General features: G+C 43.9%; 1 protein-coding gene across 2 annotated transcripts in view; it reads right to left on the reverse strand.

Moving 5' to 3' along the window:
• Positions 1-1,162: 1,162 nt before the first annotated feature.
• usp34 (ubiquitin specific peptidase 34) overlaps positions 1,163-23,370 on the reverse strand; it is a 62,001-nt gene continuing 39,793 nt past the window's right edge. Inside the window, exons 37-78 of one of the 2 annotated variants that reach the window (XM_080463314.1) lie at positions 22,709-22,861; positions 21,532-21,636; positions 21,329-21,384; positions 20,677-20,981; positions 19,791-19,954; positions 19,634-19,699; positions 19,324-19,470; positions 18,904-18,960; positions 18,534-18,611; positions 17,781-17,875; positions 17,527-17,699; positions 17,230-17,380; positions 15,952-16,030; positions 15,816-15,869; positions 15,637-15,732; positions 15,490-15,554; positions 15,321-15,396; positions 14,701-14,748; positions 14,522-14,587; positions 14,356-14,436; positions 14,184-14,269; positions 13,525-13,693; positions 13,320-13,394; positions 12,164-12,315; positions 11,936-12,089; positions 11,752-11,796; positions 10,755-10,859; positions 10,434-10,581; positions 9,400-9,704; positions 8,946-9,275; positions 8,108-8,265; positions 7,933-8,011; positions 7,595-7,721; positions 6,977-7,084; positions 6,779-6,883; positions 6,342-6,466; positions 4,367-4,490; positions 4,200-4,279; positions 3,979-4,119; positions 3,087-3,227; positions 2,843-2,999; positions 1,163-2,371 (exon numbers count right to left, since the gene is read on the reverse strand). In XM_080463314.1, coding sequence (XP_080319440.1) covers positions 1,647-2,371; positions 2,843-2,999; positions 3,087-3,227; positions 3,979-4,119; positions 4,200-4,279; positions 4,367-4,490; positions 6,342-6,466; positions 6,779-6,883; positions 6,977-7,084; positions 7,595-7,721; positions 7,933-8,011; positions 8,108-8,265; positions 8,946-9,275; positions 9,400-9,704; positions 10,434-10,581; positions 10,755-10,859; positions 11,752-11,796; positions 11,936-12,089; positions 12,164-12,315; positions 13,320-13,394; positions 13,525-13,693; positions 14,184-14,269; positions 14,356-14,436; positions 14,522-14,587; positions 14,701-14,748; positions 15,321-15,396; positions 15,490-15,554; positions 15,637-15,732; positions 15,816-15,869; positions 15,952-16,030; positions 17,230-17,380; positions 17,527-17,699; positions 17,781-17,875; positions 18,534-18,611; positions 18,904-18,960; positions 19,324-19,470; positions 19,634-19,699; positions 19,791-19,954; positions 20,677-20,981; positions 21,329-21,384; positions 21,532-21,636; positions 22,709-22,861 — 5,754 coding nt within the window. In that variant the 3' untranslated portion in view covers positions 1,163-1,646. Of the gene's footprint in view, positions 2,372-2,842; positions 3,000-3,086; positions 3,228-3,978; positions 4,120-4,199; positions 4,280-4,366; positions 4,491-6,341; positions 6,467-6,778; positions 6,884-6,976; positions 7,085-7,594; positions 7,722-7,932; positions 8,012-8,107; positions 8,266-8,945; positions 9,276-9,399; positions 9,705-10,433; positions 10,582-10,754; positions 10,860-11,751; positions 11,797-11,935; positions 12,090-12,163; positions 12,316-13,319; positions 13,395-13,524; positions 13,694-14,183; positions 14,270-14,355; positions 14,437-14,521; positions 14,588-14,700; positions 14,749-15,320; positions 15,397-15,489; positions 15,555-15,636; positions 15,733-15,815; positions 15,870-15,951; positions 16,031-17,229; positions 17,381-17,526; positions 17,700-17,780; positions 17,876-18,533; positions 18,612-18,903; positions 18,961-19,323; positions 19,471-19,633; positions 19,700-19,790; positions 19,955-20,676; positions 20,982-21,328; positions 21,424-21,531; positions 21,637-22,708; positions 22,862-23,370 lie in introns of both variants that reach the window. The other variant, XM_080463313.1, reaches the window with a different exon arrangement.

Raw genomic sequence — 23,370 nt, forward strand, 5'->3', positions numbered from 1 at the left:
ATGAAAACACTGAGCATACATTTCACACATAGAATGGCAAAAGGAAAATATTTGGGTGGTACCATCATCAATATTATCTCTTTTTTTTGGCCTATATTATGTATTTCTGCTCCCAATGTTGTAGAAAGGCCTTTTCATCTTTGAGATACAACAAATGTGCTTTATTTATGGTCGGTGGATGTTCCTGCATTTCTATCATGATTATCACTGAAAACAAAGAAATGAGTATCAAACCCACGTTACGTACTGCTTTAGCTTTTTCAGATTGATATTGAGCAGCACAGCAGTCGTAGTTTATCAGGTGGGATGAAGGCACCCCGCTCTAAGAGCACTTCTACCTGCACGCTGCATGTTTTGGTGGAAACGTTCAAACCCTACTCTATTACTTAATATAGTCAATATTTAATGTGGTATTAAGTGGAGAACATTGATTTTTTTTTATGACGAGGAAATTCCAGCTTTTCACGGCACTTTGCCATTTGTAGCTAAATGTTTCACTCGTTTCAGCTCAAGCTTCTTTCATGATTTTGTCCCTCGTTTCTGCATGTTAAGTTCTTTTTGTTACATGACTGCAGCGCTGCGTGAACTTCACTTTGTTCGTCTGCAGAATCAATAAGACCCATATTGATTAACATTTATTACTGATGTCATAAGCAGCTTTCGCGGTGTACTATGGACTACTCCATTAACCCTTCCATTGCACCATCGTCCACTCACCAGGTTTTCTGATGGATCCTTCGAGGGTTTGTGTTGCATGACGACAGCTAACAGTTCTTCATATTAAAACTGTTTTTATTAATTTATTCTCTATTAAAATAAATCAGAACACAGCAGAAGAAGCCAAAATAAACAACAGATTATGGAATGTACTTCAGTAAATAAAATAAAAGCTCCGGCTGGTCCAACATGGGGGCTTTATTTCAACCAAAGTCAAATAAAGCACCACTCTTAAATGTTCATATATATATATATAAAGATATTTATATATATATTTATATAGTTTTCATATACACCTTCAGGCAATGACTAGAGAGGATTCTTTACAGAATCAAGTTTCTTGTGGTTCTCTTAATTTACAGGTAAACTTAGTTTCTGGATTATTGAACCACAGAAAAACTCAAGGCAACTTTCCTTTGCCTCGTTTATAAAGTACAAAACTGGCACAGAGAACAACCATTTTATACACAATAAAAATGCAATAAAATTAAATTACAGAAGAGACAAAAGTTCTGTAAACCTTTTCCCATTACAGCAAACTTCAAATAAAATCACTTTCTAAAACAAAAAATTTGAATCAGTATAAAACACAAAAAAAACTTTTTTTCTTTTTTTTTGCCCTTTGAAAAAAGAAAAAGAAATGCTGTAACTTGTACGACTTTTTCTGTTTTTCATTTTTATGCGTTGAATGAGGGGTCGGCCGTGCGTGGCGTCGGGAATTTCAGAGAGCGAAACGGCACGAAGCTGGAGGAACATCAGCAGAAGGCAACCGACAGCAGCACAGAAACAGCAGAAGAAGAAGGAAGTGAAACACGTCCACTCGGTTTCCTCTGAGCACAATTCACATCTTCGAAACTAAAAAAGGGGGGAAATTAAAGGAAATGACGGTGGTGAGAGGCGGTAGTCATGGCGGCAGCGAGGTGGTGATGTCATGACGGGTGTGGGCCTTTGACAGACAGTTTTGTAACTATGGCGATGGTGGCTTCCACAGTCCTGTGCAGCATGTCCAGCATGTCAGGCGGGGGGGCGACGCTTGGGAACGCCTGTGACGAGGAGGTGGGGCCACTGCAGCCATCAGGCCCCTCACCCACCAACCCGAGGGCAGATGGGAAGGCGCCGTCCTCTGAGAGGGGTGGGGCCGAGCCACTGCCAGCTGGCTTTGTGCCCGCCTCGTCTTCCTTCCCCTCCTCGCCTCCATCGGCCCTCCGTGCCTCCTGCTGCTGCTCCGCCGCCTCCTGCTCCTCGGCGGCCGACACGTGTGGCTGGGGCTCCGGCTCCTCCCCCTGCACAAACCCCTCCCCCGCCTCATGCAGCAGAGAAGAAGAGGAGGAGGAGGAGAACGAGGAGGATGAGGAAGAGGACGCCTCCATCTTCTCCTCTTTGGGCGAGGAGTCCAAGTGTGCGGTGGGGGTGGGATCAGGGGAGGGCGGGTCCTGCTCCGTGCCGGGGTCGATCAGCGAGGACGAGTCTCGCGTCTCCGTGTCCGAGGTGCTGGTGGGCGTCATGGCCCCCTGGTGATCGGGCTTCGACTCGCCGCAGGGCGGGAGGGCCGAGGAGGTGGACGGCACGCAGAGTGGCGCCGCCGCATCTCCCGCCCGGTCCTCGCCGCTGCTCACCCGCCGCCGCTTCAACGGGGTCACACCTTCGTCGTCAGCTGACAACAACACAAATGAGGAAGAATGAGCGCGACAAAAAAAACATCAAGAACAACCGAAGCTCAAAGTGAGAGGAGCCACAAGCAGCCGGGCAAGATTCAAACCAGCCCGAACCGCCAAAGTCAAAGTTTAATCCGTTTTAGTTTAAGAATCCCGACAACATGCTGCATGTGTTCATGTGACGCTGACGATTATGTAACGTGACTGATAGTTAAACTAAGATAATGATGTTTGTTACATCAAGATCATTGTAACATAACTTCTGTCAAATTCATGTGTTGTGGCTGAAACGCTCTTAATTCTTGATGCTGTAGCATGAGAACTTTCTACATTGATACAAATCCTTTCTACTTACCGTCCAGGGACAGGAGGGGAAGTAGTGAGTGAATAAAAACCTTGGAGTACCTCAGTTTCATCAACACCAATAAGTGGTCGTATTTATCCGAATGAGTGGGTGAGTTGCTCAGTACCTTTGGTCTTTAGGTCCTTGGCCTCCAGCTCTAGAGCGCTGCGCTGCTGCAGGCAGAGCCGGCAGCGAGCCAGCAGCTCCTGCAGAGCAGGGCACAGCGCCGAGTCGACGGCCTGGGGAGGCTGCACCGACAGCAGCAGCACCAACACCCGCAGGTCCTGACGCAGCGGCACAGAGACGGAGGACACAGTGAGAACCAGGAAGACAAAACGTGACGGAGCAGGTGTTAATGAACGTGTTCGTACGGCGTTGAGCAGGCCGCTGGTCTTGTTGAGCTCCTGGCGGTGGGCTGCCAGTTCAGGCTGGAGGCTGCTCTGCTCCGTCAGCAGGTTGGTCACCAGAACACCGATCAGGTTGGAGCAGCTGGGACCAGACAGCACCGGGACCTTAGGCGGAGAGGAGCAGGTCACTGGCAGAACAACATCAACTCCAGGGGAAAACACAATGCTTTGAGGTTTTAGTGTCATTTCCACGTGATGAGTAGTCAGCTCTCCGAGACGTAGGACGTCGGATGTGGAGCAACATGGGACGCTTATCAAGGAAGGGAAGCATCTATGCTCAGAAACAATAGGCAAAACGATATTGCATCATCTGCTGCTTGCATCGCTATGTTTTTTTTTTTTATTCCACCAATTTAACTATTCACAAGTTCATATAATTTCTTAATGCCCTCACGGTGCATCGTTACACCTCTGATTAAAAGCTTTACTTCTGGGACAGTTTTTGAAACAATAAAATGAACTATTCTTTACTACACTGCTAAAAAAAGTATGAAGGGAAACTTATCCATTTTTGTCATTTGTAAACATGGCCTATTTCCAAAACAATCTTCATTTACCCTGACCCTCATATACTCCTGGTTCAGAGCTACTATGAGCATGCCAAGCCTGTAGGGGGCAGTGTAACAAGAAACATGAATTGTGACAAATCTCTGTTCGCATCTAAAGAGGAGGAGACAGAGTTTTTCAAAATCTCCACTGTGGCCGGAGTATTCAGAAATCATCATTAGTGGTTTTATGCCAATTCGAGGAGCAGTCACCATTTTAAATTGTGAAAACTTTGGATAAAGGACAAGTTAACTACCTGCTCTGCACATACAAGTTGTCTGTAGTGAATGTGTCAGAGCAGCAACTGTACCTTGTGCAGAAAGCAGGTGAGGAAAGAGTAGGCCACGTTGTTGTTGAGGAACGTTCGCTCATCCATGAGGATGCACTTGATGTACTCGCTGAAGGCCGGATCCTCACACAGCAGCTTCACGCAGGTTTTAGCCAGAACAGACTGAAAGCCACACACAAACCATGAAAAACAAACCAACATGCTGCTTTCTGTGTGTCAAACTGTTGAGGAAGCAGCTGTACCTGAGACTGACACAGTTCTGTCCACAGTTTGGGGAAGAGCGCGAGGTGAAGCGGGAGTCCTTCATATGCTATCAACACACCTGAGAGGGACAGAGGCAACACAAACACGTTGCAGGTACAAACTCTTCTGTATGTCAGGATGAAAAGACAAAAACAAGCATCTGTACTCAGTTTGACGAGCGTGTCGGTGAATTTCTCGCAGTTGATGGCGACGCGACACAAGAGGTGGATGAACTGGTGGTAGGAGAGAAAGTAATCCAGCAGCATCCGGTCGTACACCTCGTCCTTGCCCTGAAGGACAGACACACAAGCATGGGATTAATACAAATATTAAAATATTCCTTTTTGTTGTTTTGTTAAACAGGGATCAGATGAATATTAATGTTGAATGAACTGAATGAATGATTTGTTGTTGTTTGTTACATATATAATATATAAAGTGTACAGGAATGGAAACGTAACGGACAGTTAACAATTTAACCAACTAGTCACACACGTCACTAGTTTACTCTGATTTTGGGCATCTCAGATAAAATTAGTGATCATATCTTTGATTGTGGCTTAAATTCTGTGGTTCCATGTTTGATGGAGAGATTTGACGGCTGATGTCTCAGTCGTATGCAGATCAGGAGTGTGAAACTCATTTTAGTTCAGGGGCCACATACAGACCAATTTCATCATGGGACCAGTAAAGTAGTGACATTTAAATTAAAAATCTAAATAAAACATTACAACCTTTAAATTTTAACTTTTCCTTTGTTGTGGCACAGAGCAAAAGCAATGAAAATATAAACATTTTCACAAAATCAAACAATTACTACTGAAAATTACTCCAATATTAACAAGCAGTAAATCTTAATGAAACTTTCTGGTGCTAAATACAGTGAAATGTGCAAAAAACTTCTCCTGGAGCTGTTGCATTATGGGTGTTTTTACAAACTCCCACTGACAGCATGGTTTTGAGGCTAGTTTCACAGCAACAAGGTCTCTAGCTTTCATGCCAATATGTCAGCTCATAGTCCTGTACTACGAACCGTGATAAACATCCAGGATCTCTAGCTGGGTTGGCTGATCCAGACACGCACGATCCTGATAACAGTTTCTACGAAGCAGGTTATCAACTCTGGTCCAACCCAGACCTACGTGTGCGCCTTTACATGAAAGGGGCGGAGTTTGTAGCATCTGACCAATCACACACATGGAGAAACTCTGCAGCGCAGTTTACAGATGACTGAAGGAGCAGTTATTCTCTGAGAATATGCAGAATTAAAACACATCCAGCAGGCTAAAAGCAACACTTCCCATTCCAGACTTGTTAGTGTGTGACTTCCTGAGATTATACGATATTAATTCTTCGGCAATATAAACGGACAGCATGGCACCGTGATCGCTCAGTTTCACTTTAATACAGCAGAAACGTGTCGGGCTGAACTTCCTCACTGCTCTTCTTTTAGTTTAGATTTTCCATCCAGTTGTTTTTAGGCTGAATTTCTCTTGTGTTGGAATATTAATTCATCACCGCAACGTTTCATAAATTCATGTTTCTGTAGTTCGGTCAGGTGTGATCATTAACCTCATTATTCCAGATCAACCCTCGTGGAGAAAAACAGACCTGGAACAAGTCAAGAACAAAAACCACCTTCAAAGCCTCAGTGACCAGGATTTATTTTATTATGTCAAAAAGATCGCTCTGAATTAATTTCTCATCTCCTCTCAGCTGCAGCTCAGTGTTGAACCCGCCCACTAATCACCACCATTTAAGAATGGGCAGGGCGTTTTCCAAGAGATCTGATTGGTCAGGAGGCCAAGCTCTGACTGTTTATGGAGAACATAACCTGCTCGGGAGCAGGTTAGACATTCAGCCTAAGTTGCTGGGTGATTTATCCTGGTGAGAAGTGAGCGAGCATCGTAGTACCCCAGGGTTAAGTTATCTCGATAAGAGAAAATCCAGCGTCGTAGTACAGACCTCAGGTCTCAGTGTCTGCTACTTTTTTGCTTGGTGGTTTGGCCGGATTTGAGTCGGTCATTATGCTCAACACCCCTGCTGTAGACTATAGCGCTGGTACTCTTCCGTACTGAAGCATGTTGTGACGATCATTGCCTGTGATTCAGTCCAGTAGGTTTTAAATACTTCAGACTTACCTTGCCGCTCTCCACCAGCGATGGCAGCAGACACATGTTGAGCTCTGGTCTTGGGGGTCGGATGTTGTTTTTGGCTCCCATCAGCTTGATGTTTTCCCGACAGGGCAGGTAGGGTCCAAAAGACACTGTGGACAGACAGAGACGTCAGATGAGTCCCTTCAAAGTTTCTTTATACACCTCAGATTCTGAAAGCTATTTGTTGGAAAAAACGAAAAATTGTGTCACTCAAGTTTCAATGAAATTCAGATGAGAAGTCGTGAGGCTTCAATTCCAAAATGAACACAAATAATCCTGAGAAGTGGATCAAAATATTCTTCTCACTACATTAACGGTAGAATCTCCACTTCCTGACAGCTCAGTGAAGTTTAACCGCCTTCCCACATGGTCAGAGCTTCAGTACAGGTGACACAAACCTGAGACAGGAGGAAGGTACTTACTGGGGATGTTGCTGTGGTGATACGTGCAGTGGTTGTGCTGCAGGAACGGGACCAGAGTGTGCAAGAAATCATGTGGGCTAAGCAGAACGAGCTCCTTCAGCACATCTGAGAGAGGAAGGACAAAACGAAGCCTTTATCACAGCGAGGAGTCACACAGGGCAACATCAGCCTGACGGGCGTGGAGGTGAGGAGAGTTACCCAGGCAGGCGTTGCGGAGCTCAGGAGGGCTGTAGGAGTTGAGAAGTGTGAGCAGCTTGTGAGCGAAGTCGATCCTCTCCTGCCACTGGATCAGAGCCTGCTTCACATCTGAGAGACACCGAGGGGAGAGAAACGTGTTGGGACAAACTGAAGGAAGCAATCCAATGCATTTACACAGCCAGTGTCATGTGACCCAATTCTGATGTTTTGCTCTTATGTGGCACAAATTGAATCTGCTTTTGGACGATGTGAGCAGGAAAAGGACTCAAGCACTCAAGATATTTTGAGATTGGAAACAGGCCTCGTTCATGTATTTGACATGTGTTAATTCGACGGCTGTGATACCAGGCTGATCAGATTTGCTTAACGCCACGCCTCTAGTGTCATCAAATCTACGACCATCAAGCTTATTTTGTCACATAAATAGTGAACAAGCAGTAAGTAAATGAGAAGCATGGAGGCGATCTGACAGGAGCAAAATCAAGCACTAAGAATTCCTACACCAAGCAGCGGATTCAGATTGTAACTTCTTGAATCCAGCCCAAGTTTCTTCATTTCAGTCTGAGGAGAGCTACTTTCAGGTTCCCCCCGTCCTTTCAGGTAGTGTGCTGGTCTGACCTTTGCGCTGCAGGTATGGCCGCGTGGCTTTCAGGACAGACAGGAAGATGGAGAGCAGCTCCACCAGGTCTCCGGTGACGTGGCATGCCGTCGCTTCGTGGTACATCATGTGAAGAGTGTTGAAGGACTGCAGGACACAGAGGCACACTCAGAAACTTCTTATTGAGACGCTTCTGACAACATCAATGTTTTATTGCAATAAATCTTAAAATCAAGTGTCACACGATCTATTATCCTTTATATACCCAATGTGATGTCATGATTCCATGACAGGAACAAGTTAAGAGATAAATCTTTAGTTTTGTATGACATGCAGGTGGGAGGAGAACTGATTCTACCTCAGTCATGAGGATGAGTCCTCTGTTGAAGACCACCAGCAGTCGATCTTCATCGTTCTCCAGCAGAACTCGAAAGGCACTGAGAGGAAGAGCAGAGAGGACAGTCCTTCAGCTCTGTATTCCAACTTGATATAACGAGGATACAGCTCTGTTTACAGTGTGTGTGTGTGCCAACCTGATAAGAGTGGTCCAGCAGGAGCGTCCGTCCAGGCAGCGCAGGTAGCAGCTGATGGTGGTCTTCTTAAATTGTTTAACGTCCTCCACTTCTTCTTCTCTCATGTCGGCTCTCTGAGCCACAAACAGCTGCATCAAGTTGAAGAGCTCCTCCACAGCCTAACACACACACACACACACACACACACACACACACACACACACACACACACACACACACACACACACACACACACACACACACACACACACACACACACACACACACACACACACACACACACACACACACACACACACACACACACACACACACACACACACACACACACACACACACACACACACACACACACACACACACACACACACACACACACACACACACCTTTAGCGTTTCGAGTGTCTGTGCTTTTATTAAGCTGTGGTGAGCATTTCATACAGACTTCTTTTTTATCAATATCTGTATGAAAAGTGCTATAGAAATAAAATTTAAAAACTCAAATGTCAAAAATTTCTTAAAAAACAAAAAGGGACAAGAAATAAGGTGAAATTGCTAAACTGGGGTCCATAAACAGCTGAAAACGTAATGAAATATTTCCTATTCTAAACTATAACTGAAACTCCATGAATACAAATTTTTGTTCGTATATCAAATCTATACAAGAAACTTTCTTAATTTTTAAGGTTACACATGTTTTGCAGGTCCAATTTAAATTTGATTTGGTGAAAAGTGACCAAAGTGTCGGTTTTGGTCGTAGAGGTTGCAGAGCTCTGATCGAACCGTATCCCGTCTACAAAGCAAAGGCTGAATCCGCTGTGTCCGACTCTCCACTCACCCCCGGGTACTGGCTGGCGTGCGGCGTCAGGTTCTTGAAGGCCCACTGGATGTTCTGGTGCGAGGCCAGCTGGCGAGTGAAAGCAGGCGACTGCTCGCAGCACATGCGCAGGATGCCATAGTAGGCGGGCAGCATGCCGCGGTTGAAGAGCACCACCTCCTGGTCGTCGTGGTCGGCCAGGATGTAGTTGAAGGCGATGTTCTTGGTCACCACGGGGTTCTGCACCACCAGCCGGACGTTCTCCGCACAGTCCACGCATACGTTGTACCAGAAGGACAGCAGCGCCTGCTTATTGTGGTTGGTGGCGATGGCCGGCTCCGACAGTTTGGGCTGAGGAAACGTTCAGAAGGTCATTATGCAGCACATGGCACACGTGTGCAACTGATGGATCATTTCCAATAAACAATTAAAAAAACAGATTTCTAATCTTGATGAATAAGAGACGGATAAACACCTGGAAGAGGTTCCAGAGGTCCATGAAGTATCCGGAGAACATGAGCTTCTCCGTCTTGGAGATGAGGCAGTAGGTCATGAAACTGAAGTACTGCACCAGCTTGGTGGTGCCGTGAACGCTGGCGTCCACGTACAGCTTGGCGCGTCCCAGCAGCCCCAGCAGCAGGTTGTAGACTTGGTGCAGAACCACGGTGGTGTCGGGAGACAGCGGCAGCTCCCGGGTGGGCAGGTGGAGTGAACGTGTGGAGCGAAACATCTGGCGGAAGGAGTTACTGGGAATGAGGGAGACCAGGAGGTACGCCGCCGCTGGGAAGATGAAGAAGAAGCGACTGTGACTTCTTGCTTTATGCACTTAATTATTTCAAAGTCAAAAGCAGGAGTTCTTTGCACAGACATGCACTCATATAATCAAAAACATACAAGTTCAAGTCAAAATATAATCCCATTTTACGTCAAACATAAGGGTGTCGAACATAAGGCCCGTGGGCCAGAAGCAGCCCAAAAAGAGGCTCCAATCCGGCCACACCACCAAGCAAATTGTAAAAATGTCAACCAAAACAATGGGTTTTTAGTGTGCGTTTCTTTTAAGATTTCTTTGGAGTAGCGGACACAATACAATGCTGAGATATCAGTGCTGCTGCCATGAAAGCTAGAAAACTAGCATTAGCCTCAAAGTTATGCTGACAGGGTGTAACAACACCCATAATGAAACAGCGATAAGATACGTTTTTTCGGACATTTCACTGTATTGAACACCAGAAGGATCAATTAAAATTTACTTTGTGTTGCGATTGTAGTAATTGTTCGGTTTTGTGAAAACATCATGTATACTTTGCACCAGAACAAAGAAAAACTTTTGAGTATAAATTTGAAGGTTATTGTGGCACAAATGTACTGGTCCAACCCACTCAAGATCAATCTTTGACACCCCTGATTTACAGCAAAAACAGCTAAGAAAACAATCAAATCAATCAACTCTGCATTCAATAAAATGCAGCACAATGCGGTAATCTTCAGAGTCTGAGCGGTTCTTACATGTGCGGACTCGGGGGTAGTTGTGTGCCAGCAGGAAGCGCTCCACCCAGTTCTCCATGTTCTGCAGCACCCAGCTGTGGGCCAGCTTGTTCCTGGGAGTCTGCACAGCCAGCCAGTCCAGACACTGGGAGGGGTTGTACTCGATCACCTGACGGAGAAGCACACAGGAGCTCAAATATCGGCGTAACACCTTTTTTTAAACTGTTACATATTTTCATATAAAGCAGTAAACAAAAGGGTGGGTGTGTTGCATTATCAGCAGGAGAGACTGATTCATGAGCGTATCAGACCAAATGTTTCTTCAGGCATCACTCCTCTTACCTCCCAGATCCTCTGCAGGATATAAGAAGCGAAGGAGGGCATCCCTGGTGGGCCGCCTGCAAACTCCATCAACATTGTTAACAGTTTGAAGAACGGGTTGGCAGCCTGATGGAGAAAACAGAGGGGGGAGTCACTTTTCATACCTTCACTTTGTAATCACATAACAGAGAAGAACAATGCATGGAAATATAATGTGCTTGTCGCTGGTTATACAATTACTCAAACTCACTTTAAATACAAGGCTATAAGCTGAATACTGGTAAACAAAAACAGAACTAGATCTGTATGGTCATTGTGTAAGTTAATAAGCTTTAAAAAAAAATCAGATTTTTAAAATACTTTTTTTTTTTTTTTTTTTTAAATCCAATTTATTTGAAAAAAGAGTTCAAATATTAAGTGCTAACTTTCCCCAAAACACTATTCCTAAAGACCGTAAAATCATGATATAACTGCATGTAAAATCTCTTCTGGACACTGTGGCTCCTTTCTTACAGCAGTTTGAAGTTTGAAATTATAAAGTGTACATTTAAGTTTTTGTCTACAGTTTCTGTAAATAAAAAAAAACCTTCAGTGATCCTTGCAGCTGACAATCCAGACAGAAAATGCAAAAGTTAAACTAGAAATATAAAATCTTCACTGTTGGTTCATGCTGGAGCAATAACAGATTTTTGTGTTACACTTTAAATAAATCTCCTAATTTGTGTCAAACAAAGTAATTTGTGCTGCCTTTTTTTGTTTTCCTACAATAATCCCACTGTATAGTGTGACAATATGTAATGAAATTCCCCGCACAGTTCCTCCTAACCCTTCATGGTATTGGCATTAAAACTTCTGTTAGTTTCTTATTTATTAGGTTTTGCTGTATTTGCGTTGTGGACATGTGTGGTATATTTAATGAAGATGCTACATAAATTGTTCAGGTGAGTTGGAGATATTGTGACGATCAGAATGAAACCAGAAGTGCCCCAGACTTCCAGCTGGTCTCGGAGCTGCTTACCTCGGGTGTGAGCTTTGCAATGGAGGTGAAGAGCATGGAAACGATCTGTGGAGCGAGCACATCGATCACATTACTTCCACATTCAGAAAGACAGAATAACAATTTCCGTCGCTGCTTAATCTGCTGTGTGCAGCTGACTGAAGCCCAGCAGAGTCTGAACTCGTGACATTTCAGCTAAACGTACGTGTTCGGCGAGACGGTTGTTATAGCGACAGAGGCTGAAGATAAGATTGCAGGTCTGCCGGATGTTGATGCCATCTCTGATGTGCTGGAACAGGAAGGGGAAGCCTTTCCCGCCGGTCAGCGCCGCCATGTCACTCTGGGAAAGAGTCAGGTGTCTGGACAGAGCAGACAAGAGTTTAGACCTTCAGGCTGAATCGAGCGAGGAGCAGTTCGTGAGCGGAGAGCTTACCTCTCGGAGCGAGACTGCTCCACCAGCAGAGCGATGAGGGCGATCATCTTCTCCAGAGCTGCAGGACGGTATTTCTCCTCTGCCAGCGACAGGATGTCCTCCTCCTCATCCTCCTCCTCCCCTTCCTCCTCAGACAGTACCTCCACCTGAGGCTGACGGAGAGTGTGAAACATTTACACAAATGATGCGCCTCACACACGTCAGAGTGTTTGTCATTATTATGTCACAGTTTCACTGAGTGTGCTGTTTTTATAACTAAATATTCCTAAATGACCGTGGCATGGAAATGACTTTCTAGCGGTCACAAAGGGTACATTTTTAATTTATATTCAACTTGCTTTCATTCTCTTATCTTATAATTCGCTTGTGTGATTTCAGCCACCAGTGTCACTTCTTGCAAGTGTTCAGTGATAAGAGTAATAACTTGGCATGATTATATGTGTCATTAACAACACTAAAGATAAGTGAATTTTTCCAACAAGGTCAGTACACTTTGTTTCCAACATTATTTTTGCGGTAACAGCAAACCGCAACCATTTACCAGTTTAGGGAAGAAAAAAACAACATTGAAAGGTCGCAAATAATTAATTTTCTTTAATCTCCAAGAGCTGATCCAAGAAATTAATGACATTTTGTATCATTTCTGCTTTTAAAAACATTTTTTAAAAAAACTGCTTGGAGTGGAAACACCCAGCAGTCAACACAGTTTGTTTCTCTTTCAAACTTGCAGCCCTACCTTGTGTATAAAAAACGGTATTACACCTTTGGGTTGGACTAGCTAAAGGGTCTGCAACCTTTATGACCAAAAGAACAGTTTTCATGATTTTCCATCAAATGAAATTCGTCCAGAGTCGCAAAAATGACCAATTATCTGAAGTAAAGAAAGAAAGAAAAAAATAATAAAAACTCTAAAGAAAATTCATAAATCGTAGCTATTTATAGCTGCTGTACGTTTCCCTATGGTCAGAGCAGTTGTAGATGTACCAGCAAATCTTTCTTTTCTTTTTTCTATTCTTTCTATTTTTTCTTTTCCTAAAAGCTCTGGCTACCTTGTTTTACTGTCCATCAGCTGGTTTTATCCAGGAGATTTGATCATTTTTTAAAATAAGTGTGGAATGCGAGTAAAATAAAAATGAAAAATGCGTGGTAAACTTACATTCTCGGGGCCTTTGGTTCCCATGTAGAAATGCACCATAATGGATATGGCTTGTAGTGACAACAAAAACTGGCTCTGCAGACACAATAAAAACAATCACTGAGTTTGGTTTGAAGTCACCTGAAATGTTTCTACATTGTCACTTCATCTGATGAAGTGGAGACTTTCAGAGTAAAGCTCTGGGCTTGCTGCGGAAGCGACTGACCTCCTCCTCTCCCATCTTGGCAAACTCGTAGAGAAAAGCAAAGTACTCCGTCAGGTGTTTGCTGTGCGGTTTGACACCGTGCTCCATGATGGACAGGAGCGTCTTAACAAAGCGAGTGACGCAGGACCGGCTGCCAATGTCCTCCACCGGGCCGTCCATGTCATCGGAGCTTAACACACACAAATGGAAAAGTTCAAAGAGCGACACCTGACCTACAGATCGAATCAGACACGTCTTCAGCAGAAGCTGCAGAGGTGTATATTAATCATGTAGAGCCACAAATCTTTCCCAGAGCTCAGTGTGACAGAGACACTGGGTGACAAGTAGCTCCTCTCTGGATCTCTGTCGCCATCTGATCTCAACAACACAACTCCCGCACTGTTTGTGCTGCACGCCTCAAACGGCCTGTCAATTTTCTTTATCAATATAAAATAAGTACTTTCAGATGAGCTAAACCTGAGGTATAGAAGTACAACAGTTTGATGAAAACATGATGGGCAGCACTCAAAGACCTAGTCTGAAAACATGTGTGTGGATGGATAGATAGCTCAGTAGATAAGTGGGTATATGAGATGAGTTTCCTCATATTAAGATCTGATAAAACATCTGAATTGTTAATTTTGTTAACTTATAGGCTCTTTCCTTTAGAGGTGACTCACCCATCCTCCATGCCGGGCTGCAGGTACAGATGAGCATGAACCGGCCGCAGCCTCTGGATCACATGGATACACAACCTCTGGAACATCTGGAACACAAAGGCCACAAGAGACAATATAAAATAGTATTCTCACACATCGACAAAACTTTTCTTTGTGTGTGCTTTTGACCGACCTGTCTGACTATCTGATTGGGGCACTTTATGAGGATCTGCATTGGCCACCAGTTGTCATCAGCCATTCGATCCAAAAACCACTAAAACAGAAGAAACATCCCATCAGCCACCAGCTGAACAAATCGCAGGACGTCCTGAGTGAGAAACGAATGTTGAAGCTCAAACCTCGCAGGCAGCCTGGCTGTTGTTGAACTGTTTGGTCAGAAGTTCTATCCACTGCAGCATGGTGGGCTGGAGGGAGAAAGAAGGAGGGAGAGGGAGCAGGAGGGACACACACCAGTCATATGCAACTGTCACACCCATGTGCAGCGAGTAAAACAGGCAGCAAGGTGGGAGCACAGTACCTTCTCCTTAGAATGAATGAAAGTCTCAAGGACGAAAGATGTGCTGAGCTGCAAGTGAAAAAAGAACATTTGAGTGCAGCCTGGTTTAATATAGCTGATGTCACATGATTTTATATATGAAACAAAGATTGAGCTGGAAGTAACTTTGCAGTTCTATGTTCATCACTCATGCTTGGAAAAAGATCACTGATACAACGCCACGCACCAGAAACGTCGCCCGTGACGCTGCTGTGACCTGTGTCAACTAACTAAGCCTCATGCATAAGGAGTATGAATGAGGTACTCCGTATTGGCAAGTAACTAAAGGTTAACCCCGGTAACCGTCCATTAAAAAGTGGTCTCTCTGTGTATAAGCATGTTTGCTTTGGAAGCTGTTGAATGTTCATGGTTGCGCAACTACAATAGCTTCACATTTTCACAATGTGGACAGAACAACAAACTAATACTGAATAATTTCATTATTTAAAAAAAAAGTGTTAAAAATTGAAAAACTTCTTGTTCAACAATTAGAATATTCAAACTTCATGTTATAAGACAAGTTATTTTCATTTTAGTGTGTGGACTGTTTTAAATAAGAGTGTGGTAGACATTTAAAAAGCTAATCTCTTAACATTCGTTACCTTAGCAGTCATGAGGGAAACAGCTTTGGGGTCGGGTAGAGTGCTGGGGATGCTGCTACAGAGCTGCCACATGAACCTGAACAAAAAACAAAAAAAAACACTTGAGAGTCTCGAGGACAAAGACATGATTGAGTTTATTCTACAAAAAAAATCAACACTTCCTACTCACCCAAAGTAAGTGTGCTCAAATATGTTTTTATCCTGGAGGAACTGCATGTTATCATGCCAGATCCACTGAAACACACAAAAGTCCATATTTAGGATGTGGATGTCCGTGTGAATGTATTTACTTGAGAAAGACAAAAACCTCCAGCACCTCAAGTAGATCAGGAGAGACATCAAAGTTAAAGTCCTTCCCATTCTCCTCCTCCAGCTCCACTCTCTTATAGAAGAGCATGTAGGCACTGTGTGTCTGAAAGCACAAACAGTCTCACTCTCTCACTTCTGCAAAGTAAATCAAGAAGAAGATGAAAAGAAAGCCGAGATTCTCCTCACCTTCTCGAATGAGAAGTCCATAAACTTGTCAGTGACGGAGTCGTAGGTTTTCGTCTGAAAGATGAACAAAGAAGTTGAGATCAAACATGTCCTGCAATGTGATTTGATAGCTTTTTATTTGCGCTGCGGCTCGTACCGTCATCTCTCCACCAAAGCACTCGGAGGCCAGCTGGGCCGAGTCGAAGGGCTTCACCTCGGCATCGTTGAACAAGTACCTGCAGGAATCAGACAGAATGGGTGTTTCGAAACCAAGTTTGTGCACTCCTCAACTGAGGCCACAGTTACACAAGCATGGCTACGGTTGCAGGTTGAATCCTCCACCTGAGCATGACGCTGAACCCCAAACTGCTCTGAATGGATGGACCTTTCATTGGTGTGTGTGTGTGTGTGTGTGTGTGTGTGTGTGTGTGTGTGTGTGTGTGTGTGTGTGTGTGTGTGTGTGTGTGTGTGTGTGTGTGTGTGTGTGTGTGTGTGTGTGTGTGTGTGTGTGTGTGAGAACAGATGAATGTGACTAAGATTGGGAAAAGCTTTGGTCGCTGTTAATCAGCTGAACTCCATTTACACCTTTCCTACACGGACCATTAATGCCTCTAATGTGCGATATGCACTGCAATTCTCGGCCGTCCCAAACAAAAGAAAACAATTGTGAGAGAATGGTGGCGATGTCTTTGGTCTTGGTTCTAAATCGGTGGTCCTCCGTCGCACTGTGAGACCAGTTCAAGGACGGCTGTTGTCATAGTCTTGCAACCAAAGACAATCTGATAAAAATTCAGACAAAGTCAGAAATTCACTGTGACCTGTGTCAACTAACTAACCAAGGGAAATGCAGAATGAAATGACGTAATGATCAGCGCCACACTGGAGCGAAACAAAAATAGATGCTTTGCATCTAAAACGGCAAAACATGCCAAAAAGAGATATCGGATGTAAGAAAAAACCTTTTGAGTTCTCTCTGAACATTGCCAATATGCCAAAAGGTGAGGGCTCCTCTCATGCTTCCCTGGTTTGTTTTTCGTGAATGGACGGTACAATGCTTATGACGTTTTATCCTTGCACAGTCACGTCAACTCACATCTTAAGCTGCGATTCAGCTTGTTTTCATTAGACAACCTGCACACTGCAAACTTCATGTCGTCGCTCAAAGTTTATGAGATTCATACATTGTACATTGTAAAATGACCCAACTCTGAGATGTGGATGTGTCAGTCTGATTTCTGGATATTTCAGGCCTTAAAGCAAGGGTCCTCAATTCCAGGCCTCGAGGGCCGTTGTCCTGCACGTTGTAGCTCTCCCAGGGCTAAGTCACGAGCCCTTTTGCATTCAGGTGTGTTGCAACTGGAAGAAACCTAAAACATGCAGGACACTGGACCTTGAGGCCCGGAATTGAACACCCCTGCCTTAAAGTGGCACTCACCATTTGTTGTTCTTGTAGGCGTGCGGGTTGACGATGTCTCTGATGAAGCTGTAGTAATGGCCTCCATCTGCTGTGCCCGTGTGCACAGTGACACCAATCAGGTCATACTCGTAGCTCTCTGTAACCTTGGCCTCGCCCTCTTCCCGAAAACCTGTGGGACAAGCCCAACAAATCATCAAAAGGGTTTCAACAGGCAAAAAAAACCTGACTAAAATGATTCCTCTGGGTACTTCCTCAGTAATAGAAGCACTTCAATAACTACTTCATTTTTGGTCCTAAAAACAAAAGCCAACAAACCCTCTTTGCGCTCTCCTTTGCCCATGAGTAAATCCTCGGTGTACGGCGTCATGTCGAGGCGCAGCGGGAAGGAGAAGTGCGTGTTGACCTTCTCCTTCATCATGGTCACCATGTTGAAGGTGTATCTCATGGTGTTGAAGCTGAGGATGCGCGGCAGCTTCTTGAAGCACGCTCTGCATGAAGAGACCGAGGTCAGACACCAACATGTTCGGTTTCTCTGCGCTGAACTTTGCGGTTTGTATGTTCAGACTTACCTTTTCTCCGCTCGCACCTTCTTCCCACACTGCGAGCAGGTGTACATGTTGTCGCCCTCCAGAGTGTCCTTGATGGTCACCTCATCCAGAGACTCCTGAAGGAGGACAGAGAGCCGTGAGAGAAGGAAAATATCTGCAGGCTCAGCGAGGAAACAAAATTTAATGACATTTCAACATCTGATGACAACAATGCTTTGATTTACTTTCATTTTATATCTGTAGAATTATCAAAATAAAATCTCGTATAAGTGTTTGCTTCAGCTTCAACTTTCAATAATATAGCTTTCACATTGTGAATACTGTCTAATTAGATACTTGCATTATCGAAGACGTGAGCCAATTTAAAGAGTAGTATACAAACACAAAGCTCAATTTCTCTGCTTTCTGCAAGTTTTTCAATTTTTTCATCATCATAATTAGTCTCAGATTTTGGGCTGACAACATCATGAATATTACATGCAGATTAATTAGATGTTTGATACTGTATCAAGGTGAACATTTTTAAATACTGACATATCCTGCATGAAGGCAACAAGTACTGATGTTCTTGGATGAATGAAAACTTTCTCTCTACTGTGTAATGAAAAGTAGAATGAAGGAGATGAATAACTAAGAACTACAAACAACAAGGAAACTGACTGATCAACATTTAAAAAACATGTAGTTTGTCTTTCAAAAATCTACATTTCACATGTTTTTCTGCTGTTGCAGCACAGATAATCTTCCAGAAATCCTTCCACCACAAATACTCACATAAATGTTCTTCATATCAGCCACTTGACATCGTACTGTGTAAAACTCCTCTGCGGTCTGACTGACATGGTCACAGTCCTGCAAAAAAACAACAACAAAAAAAACCCCAATCAGATTCAAGCATGTAACTGAAGGAAATCCTTCAAGCTGGAGCGCAGAAAAGTTTTACTTGTTGTAGTGATTTGGTAGCTCACAGTAAAATGAACAAGGAATATTTGTCATCATTTTTTCAGGAGAATTAGGAAACGTTTGTGCACCTTAAATATATGTAGTAACAAAATACAGTATAAAAATTAAGACTAAATAATCAAAACAGGTATAAATTAGTAATATTTCTCATTTCCAGCTCCTGTAATTTCCTCAGACTCACCAGAGACACCACGTTGTTGGTAATGACGCCTCCAAACAGAGTTTTCACTGTGTTTTTCTGCAATAACAGAAAAAGTACATTACATTTTAGAATAATCACACTTAAAGCCAATAGAATTGGTATAAAATAGCAATTTATTAATGTAACCGATTCATAAAATTAACTTGTGTCAGTTGCATAATCTGGGTTTAATCGTCTGTGTTTTCACTAAACAGTAATAAGGTGTAATATGTGATGCGTTTTAATGGCTTGGGACAACTGGACCAATCTGTCATTTCAAACATTGACAATGGAAATATAGATGTCGATTAAAAAGAAAAAGAAAAAAGAAAACCATGTGAAACACACTGCACATATTGCTGTGGCACATACTGAGCACGGGTGTACATGCAGCAGGTGGAAGTGTGCGTGTGTGTTTACCAGCTCCTGGGACATCTCCTCGATCTTGGTGATGAGGTCGGTGAAGAACTCCGTCATGTCCTTTTGCTCGCCGGTGTTCAGCGGCTGTTTGTCCATCGTGTAGGTTTTGCAGAACGGCCGGGGGTTGTAGGCTTTCCTCTCGCTCTCCTGAACACAGAAAATCCGAGATGAGTTAGATTAGACAAGAATCAACAGTTGTGAGAGAAGGTGGACATGACAAATTCCCAGAATCAATCATTTGTTTATGCGTTCTGTGGCTTTTTAAAATGCAAACATAAGAGAACGCTGAAGGCATGAATCTGAAACTCACCATGAGATATGTGAACATCTTCTGCAACTCGAGCAGAGTGGTCTTGTGTTTGATATCTTCAGCGTACTGCACACACAGATACACACAAATGCAGGATGAGAACCCACGGTGTTTTGCTGAAGTCCTCGGTCTCCCTGCCTGCTCTGCTGGTACTGACCTTGGCAGTGAAAACAGCCTGGCGCGCCTCGGGAATCATGTAGAGCTGCTGGATGGTGGAAGCCAGGTAGCAGGTGGCTCCCAGGTTGGTCAGACCCACAAAGCGGCACTCAGCCCGGACGTCATCGTGCGGCCAGTAGTCCCACTTGTACGGGGCGTGGGAGGCTGGAGGAGGAAACATGAAGACAATTGTTTTGAATTATCTGTGCATAAATTGCAAAGTTTACCCATGACAACATATATTGTATACCTCATACGATTAAAAGGTTCATTTGATGTTTGTCATAGGTTATATATTTTGCACAAGCTCAGCTGACAAGAAGTTATAATTAGATCCGTCACAACATTCTTAAAAAATGACGACATCAGTTTTCAGCAAATGCACGTTCTTGTCTATCCAGACCTCAAAGCCAAGCTGGCGTTTCCCACACCTGAAGCCCACTTAAAAATGAATAAATAAATGCTTTCGGGCTCCTAAAACACTGGACTGTGTGATGGATCGACCCAAAACAATGAGTTTACATGAAACAGCGTTCTTGTGTGGACAGGCTCTCGGTCTCTCGCGTAAAAGAAAAAAAAAAAAAGCAGCTTTTATCGCTTTGCAGAGTTGCAAACAAACTTTGGTGGAGTGCAAGTGAAGAATGAGTGCAGCAGAACACAAACTATAACAGAGGCTTTTATCAACAGAGAAACGCAGTAACTTCTCTGTGTAATTTAAATTTGTTGTTTAGCTCAAACGTATTAAAAATACTACGATAGTGATGTCAGCATATTGAGCTCAGGACACAACATGTAAAAAATGTCCAGTGATCATGCAAAGTGAAAAAAACTCAACAATCTGAATGAAAACAAACAGCAGCACATTGCAATGCAGCCGCCATCCTCACCCTGCATGTGCTGCGACATCACCCAGTTGTGGAGCAGCCGGTAGTTTTCCACCGAGCCCTTCACCGTCTCCACTAGCAGGTCATAGGCGGCGGCCCGGGCGGCGTGCGATTTGCACTTGGGCTGAGCGCGATCGGCCAGGCTGGGGAGCAGGAAGAGGAGGTTGTGGACGTCGCGCAGGAACTCCTGGCCCTCACGCGAGAACTTGAATGGAGGCTTGTGTTTGAGAACGCTGGTGGCAAGGCGCAGGAGGCCCGTCAGCCCGTCGTCCTCGATGGTCCCGTCCTGCTGGTCCAGGATCTCCCGGCTGGTGGAGAGGAGAAACGCAATGATCACTCAGGGCTGCTGTGAAGCCTCCATACTCTGACTGCGCTATGACGTATTGCAACGTCTTTCTTCTATACGGACAAGATGACTAAGCTTCATCATTAACTGAGTAACAGACTTCATAACTGAACCACTGCTAAACTATAAATAATTATGTTTAGTTAAATTTTAAAAATGTAGAGAAATCTGTCCTGATTCCCCCTAAAATCCTCTGATTGAAAGAAGTGCATAGCCAAGTACAAACTGTATTTAAAGAACGCATTGAAGCAGTATTCAAAAGTCCTATTCCCTGTGAATGGGGTACATGCTAGCTGGTGACTGTCTGACCTCCTGATGCAGTCTGCGAGGTGTCGGGCGAGAGCGTCCAAGTCCAGCAGCGTGGTCTGCATGGAGCCGGCCAGCGACAGAGAGGGAGAGACCTTCTGTGAGTTCAAACAGATCAATGCTAGCAGCAGTTCAATACAGCATCAGGGAAACAGCACAGCTTGGCTGCACAGTGACGGTCAAGTGTTTTGGTTGGACGGTCCCACCTGGCTGGCGTCTTTGACGTGGATGTTGTCGATGAGTTTGCAGAGCAGCCAGAAGTATTCCTTGCAGCCAGTTCGCAGCAGAGGCTCCTCTTCATAGTCCTCCACCTGCAAATACACACAACACTTTAACACCTGGTTCCTTTGAAGGAAATGGAGACTCAATGAACTCCACAGTCAAACCTGTTTGAAACAAGACACTCTGTGGCTTTGACATTCTTCTCCCTCAAAACCTATATCAATACTCCTAGTTTTTCTTTTAAAGGTGCAGTATGCAAAATCTGAGCAATGCAACTATGTTCAGGCGACAGTATTCATTTAGCTGCAGCCTGAATTTCTACTGTTCAATCTGGTTCAGACTAGATGTTGGTCTTACAAACCCGGACAAGCTGCGGCTGGTTAGTTTACCTTCAGCACATAGATGATAAAACAGAATAGCATCATGACTGTTTTGTTTTATCATCTTATTTTCAATAGCTGCGGATCAAAAATTAAAACTGCACGTTTTCATAAAGTTGAATCCAGCCAACTTCAAGGTAATGAGGTACAGTGAGCCGAGTCTCGAGGCATGGCGAAACTTTCATAAAAGTTTGGTAAAAGGTCTAATCTAATCTAGCCGTAGGAAAAACGAAACCAGGACAGATTCAACAACTGCACAGCTTATTTCTCGTCTCAAATGCTGTCAAAAATATTTACAGCTGAACTGTTTCAGTAAAAATAGAGAAAGTTTGTGACCAAGCTGCAATATTGATTTTGTTTGAATTCCAGGAGCAGACAGCCCCGAGAGACGCGTTCAGGTGCAGCACGCAACTCTGAGCTGTCCTACATGCGAAAAGAGATTTGGGGCTCACACACTAGCGATGCAAAATATGATTGAAGTATAACCGATGGGCGCTATGCACTGCAAAAGTGCTACAATTGAAGGAAACCCCCTTTTTAGAAAAGAGCCGATATCCTGAAGCTTAGCATAATGAAGCAGGACTGGAGGTGTCCCAGTGTCTCCAGCATCAATCCCACTGGTGGGACAATGTCTTGTAGAAACAAACTGGATTCAGTTTAGCAAAGCTCAAATTGAATCGAATCATTGTCCCTGAGGACGACTGACACAGAGTGTAGCCTGCAGGATGTTTTTTTTTATTTATTTCTATAGCAGATGTGTGTGAGTGAGTGCGAGACTCACCCTCAGTGGTTTGAGAGCTTGTGCATCAGGCAGAAACTTTAGCAGAGTGGAGGCGGCGAGCAGCAGGAAGGATCTGTTGATGGACTCTCCTCCCTCCAGACCAGACAGAGACAGCTTGTACAGGCCGTTACACGCCTCGTGCCTCACTGCCGGCTGAAACAACAGCAACAGCACGTCAGCAAATTCACGACCATGATTGGTATACAACTTATAGATATAAGTGATCCAGTGCTGTGGTGGGGTTTGCTTTTTTTTTTTTTGCTTTGACATTTCTGTAGTAATGTTAGTACAAGAGAAGATGAACAGAGCTTTGAATTTAAGGCTTCACATTCCCAAAATGAAAAGATCTAATTTTCCTCTGGGAAAAACACATCTGAACTTCTGAGCTGTGGAAGATTCAAACAGGGGTCAGGCAACACGTTATGTTAAATCTGTTTATGATGAAAATTTGGCCCATTTGTCATGTTATTACTCTCTAAATAAATGCTTGAAAAAGTCGTGCTTTGGAGCTTTGCATGTGAGCAGTGAAGAATGTGACATTAACAACAATTATGTAGAATGAAAGAAATGATTTATGTTGGAGAAAATGTGGCAAAATTGGAGACCAAACCCACATATTTTGGGATTATCCAAAACTGAAAGTGTTTTGGGAAGAGATTCAG

Source organism: Lipophrys pholis (genome assembly GCF_963383615.2).
Source record: "Lipophrys pholis genome assembly, chromosome: 5".
NCBI classification, from domain to species: Eukaryota; Metazoa; Chordata; class Actinopteri; order Blenniiformes; family Blenniidae; genus Lipophrys; species Lipophrys pholis.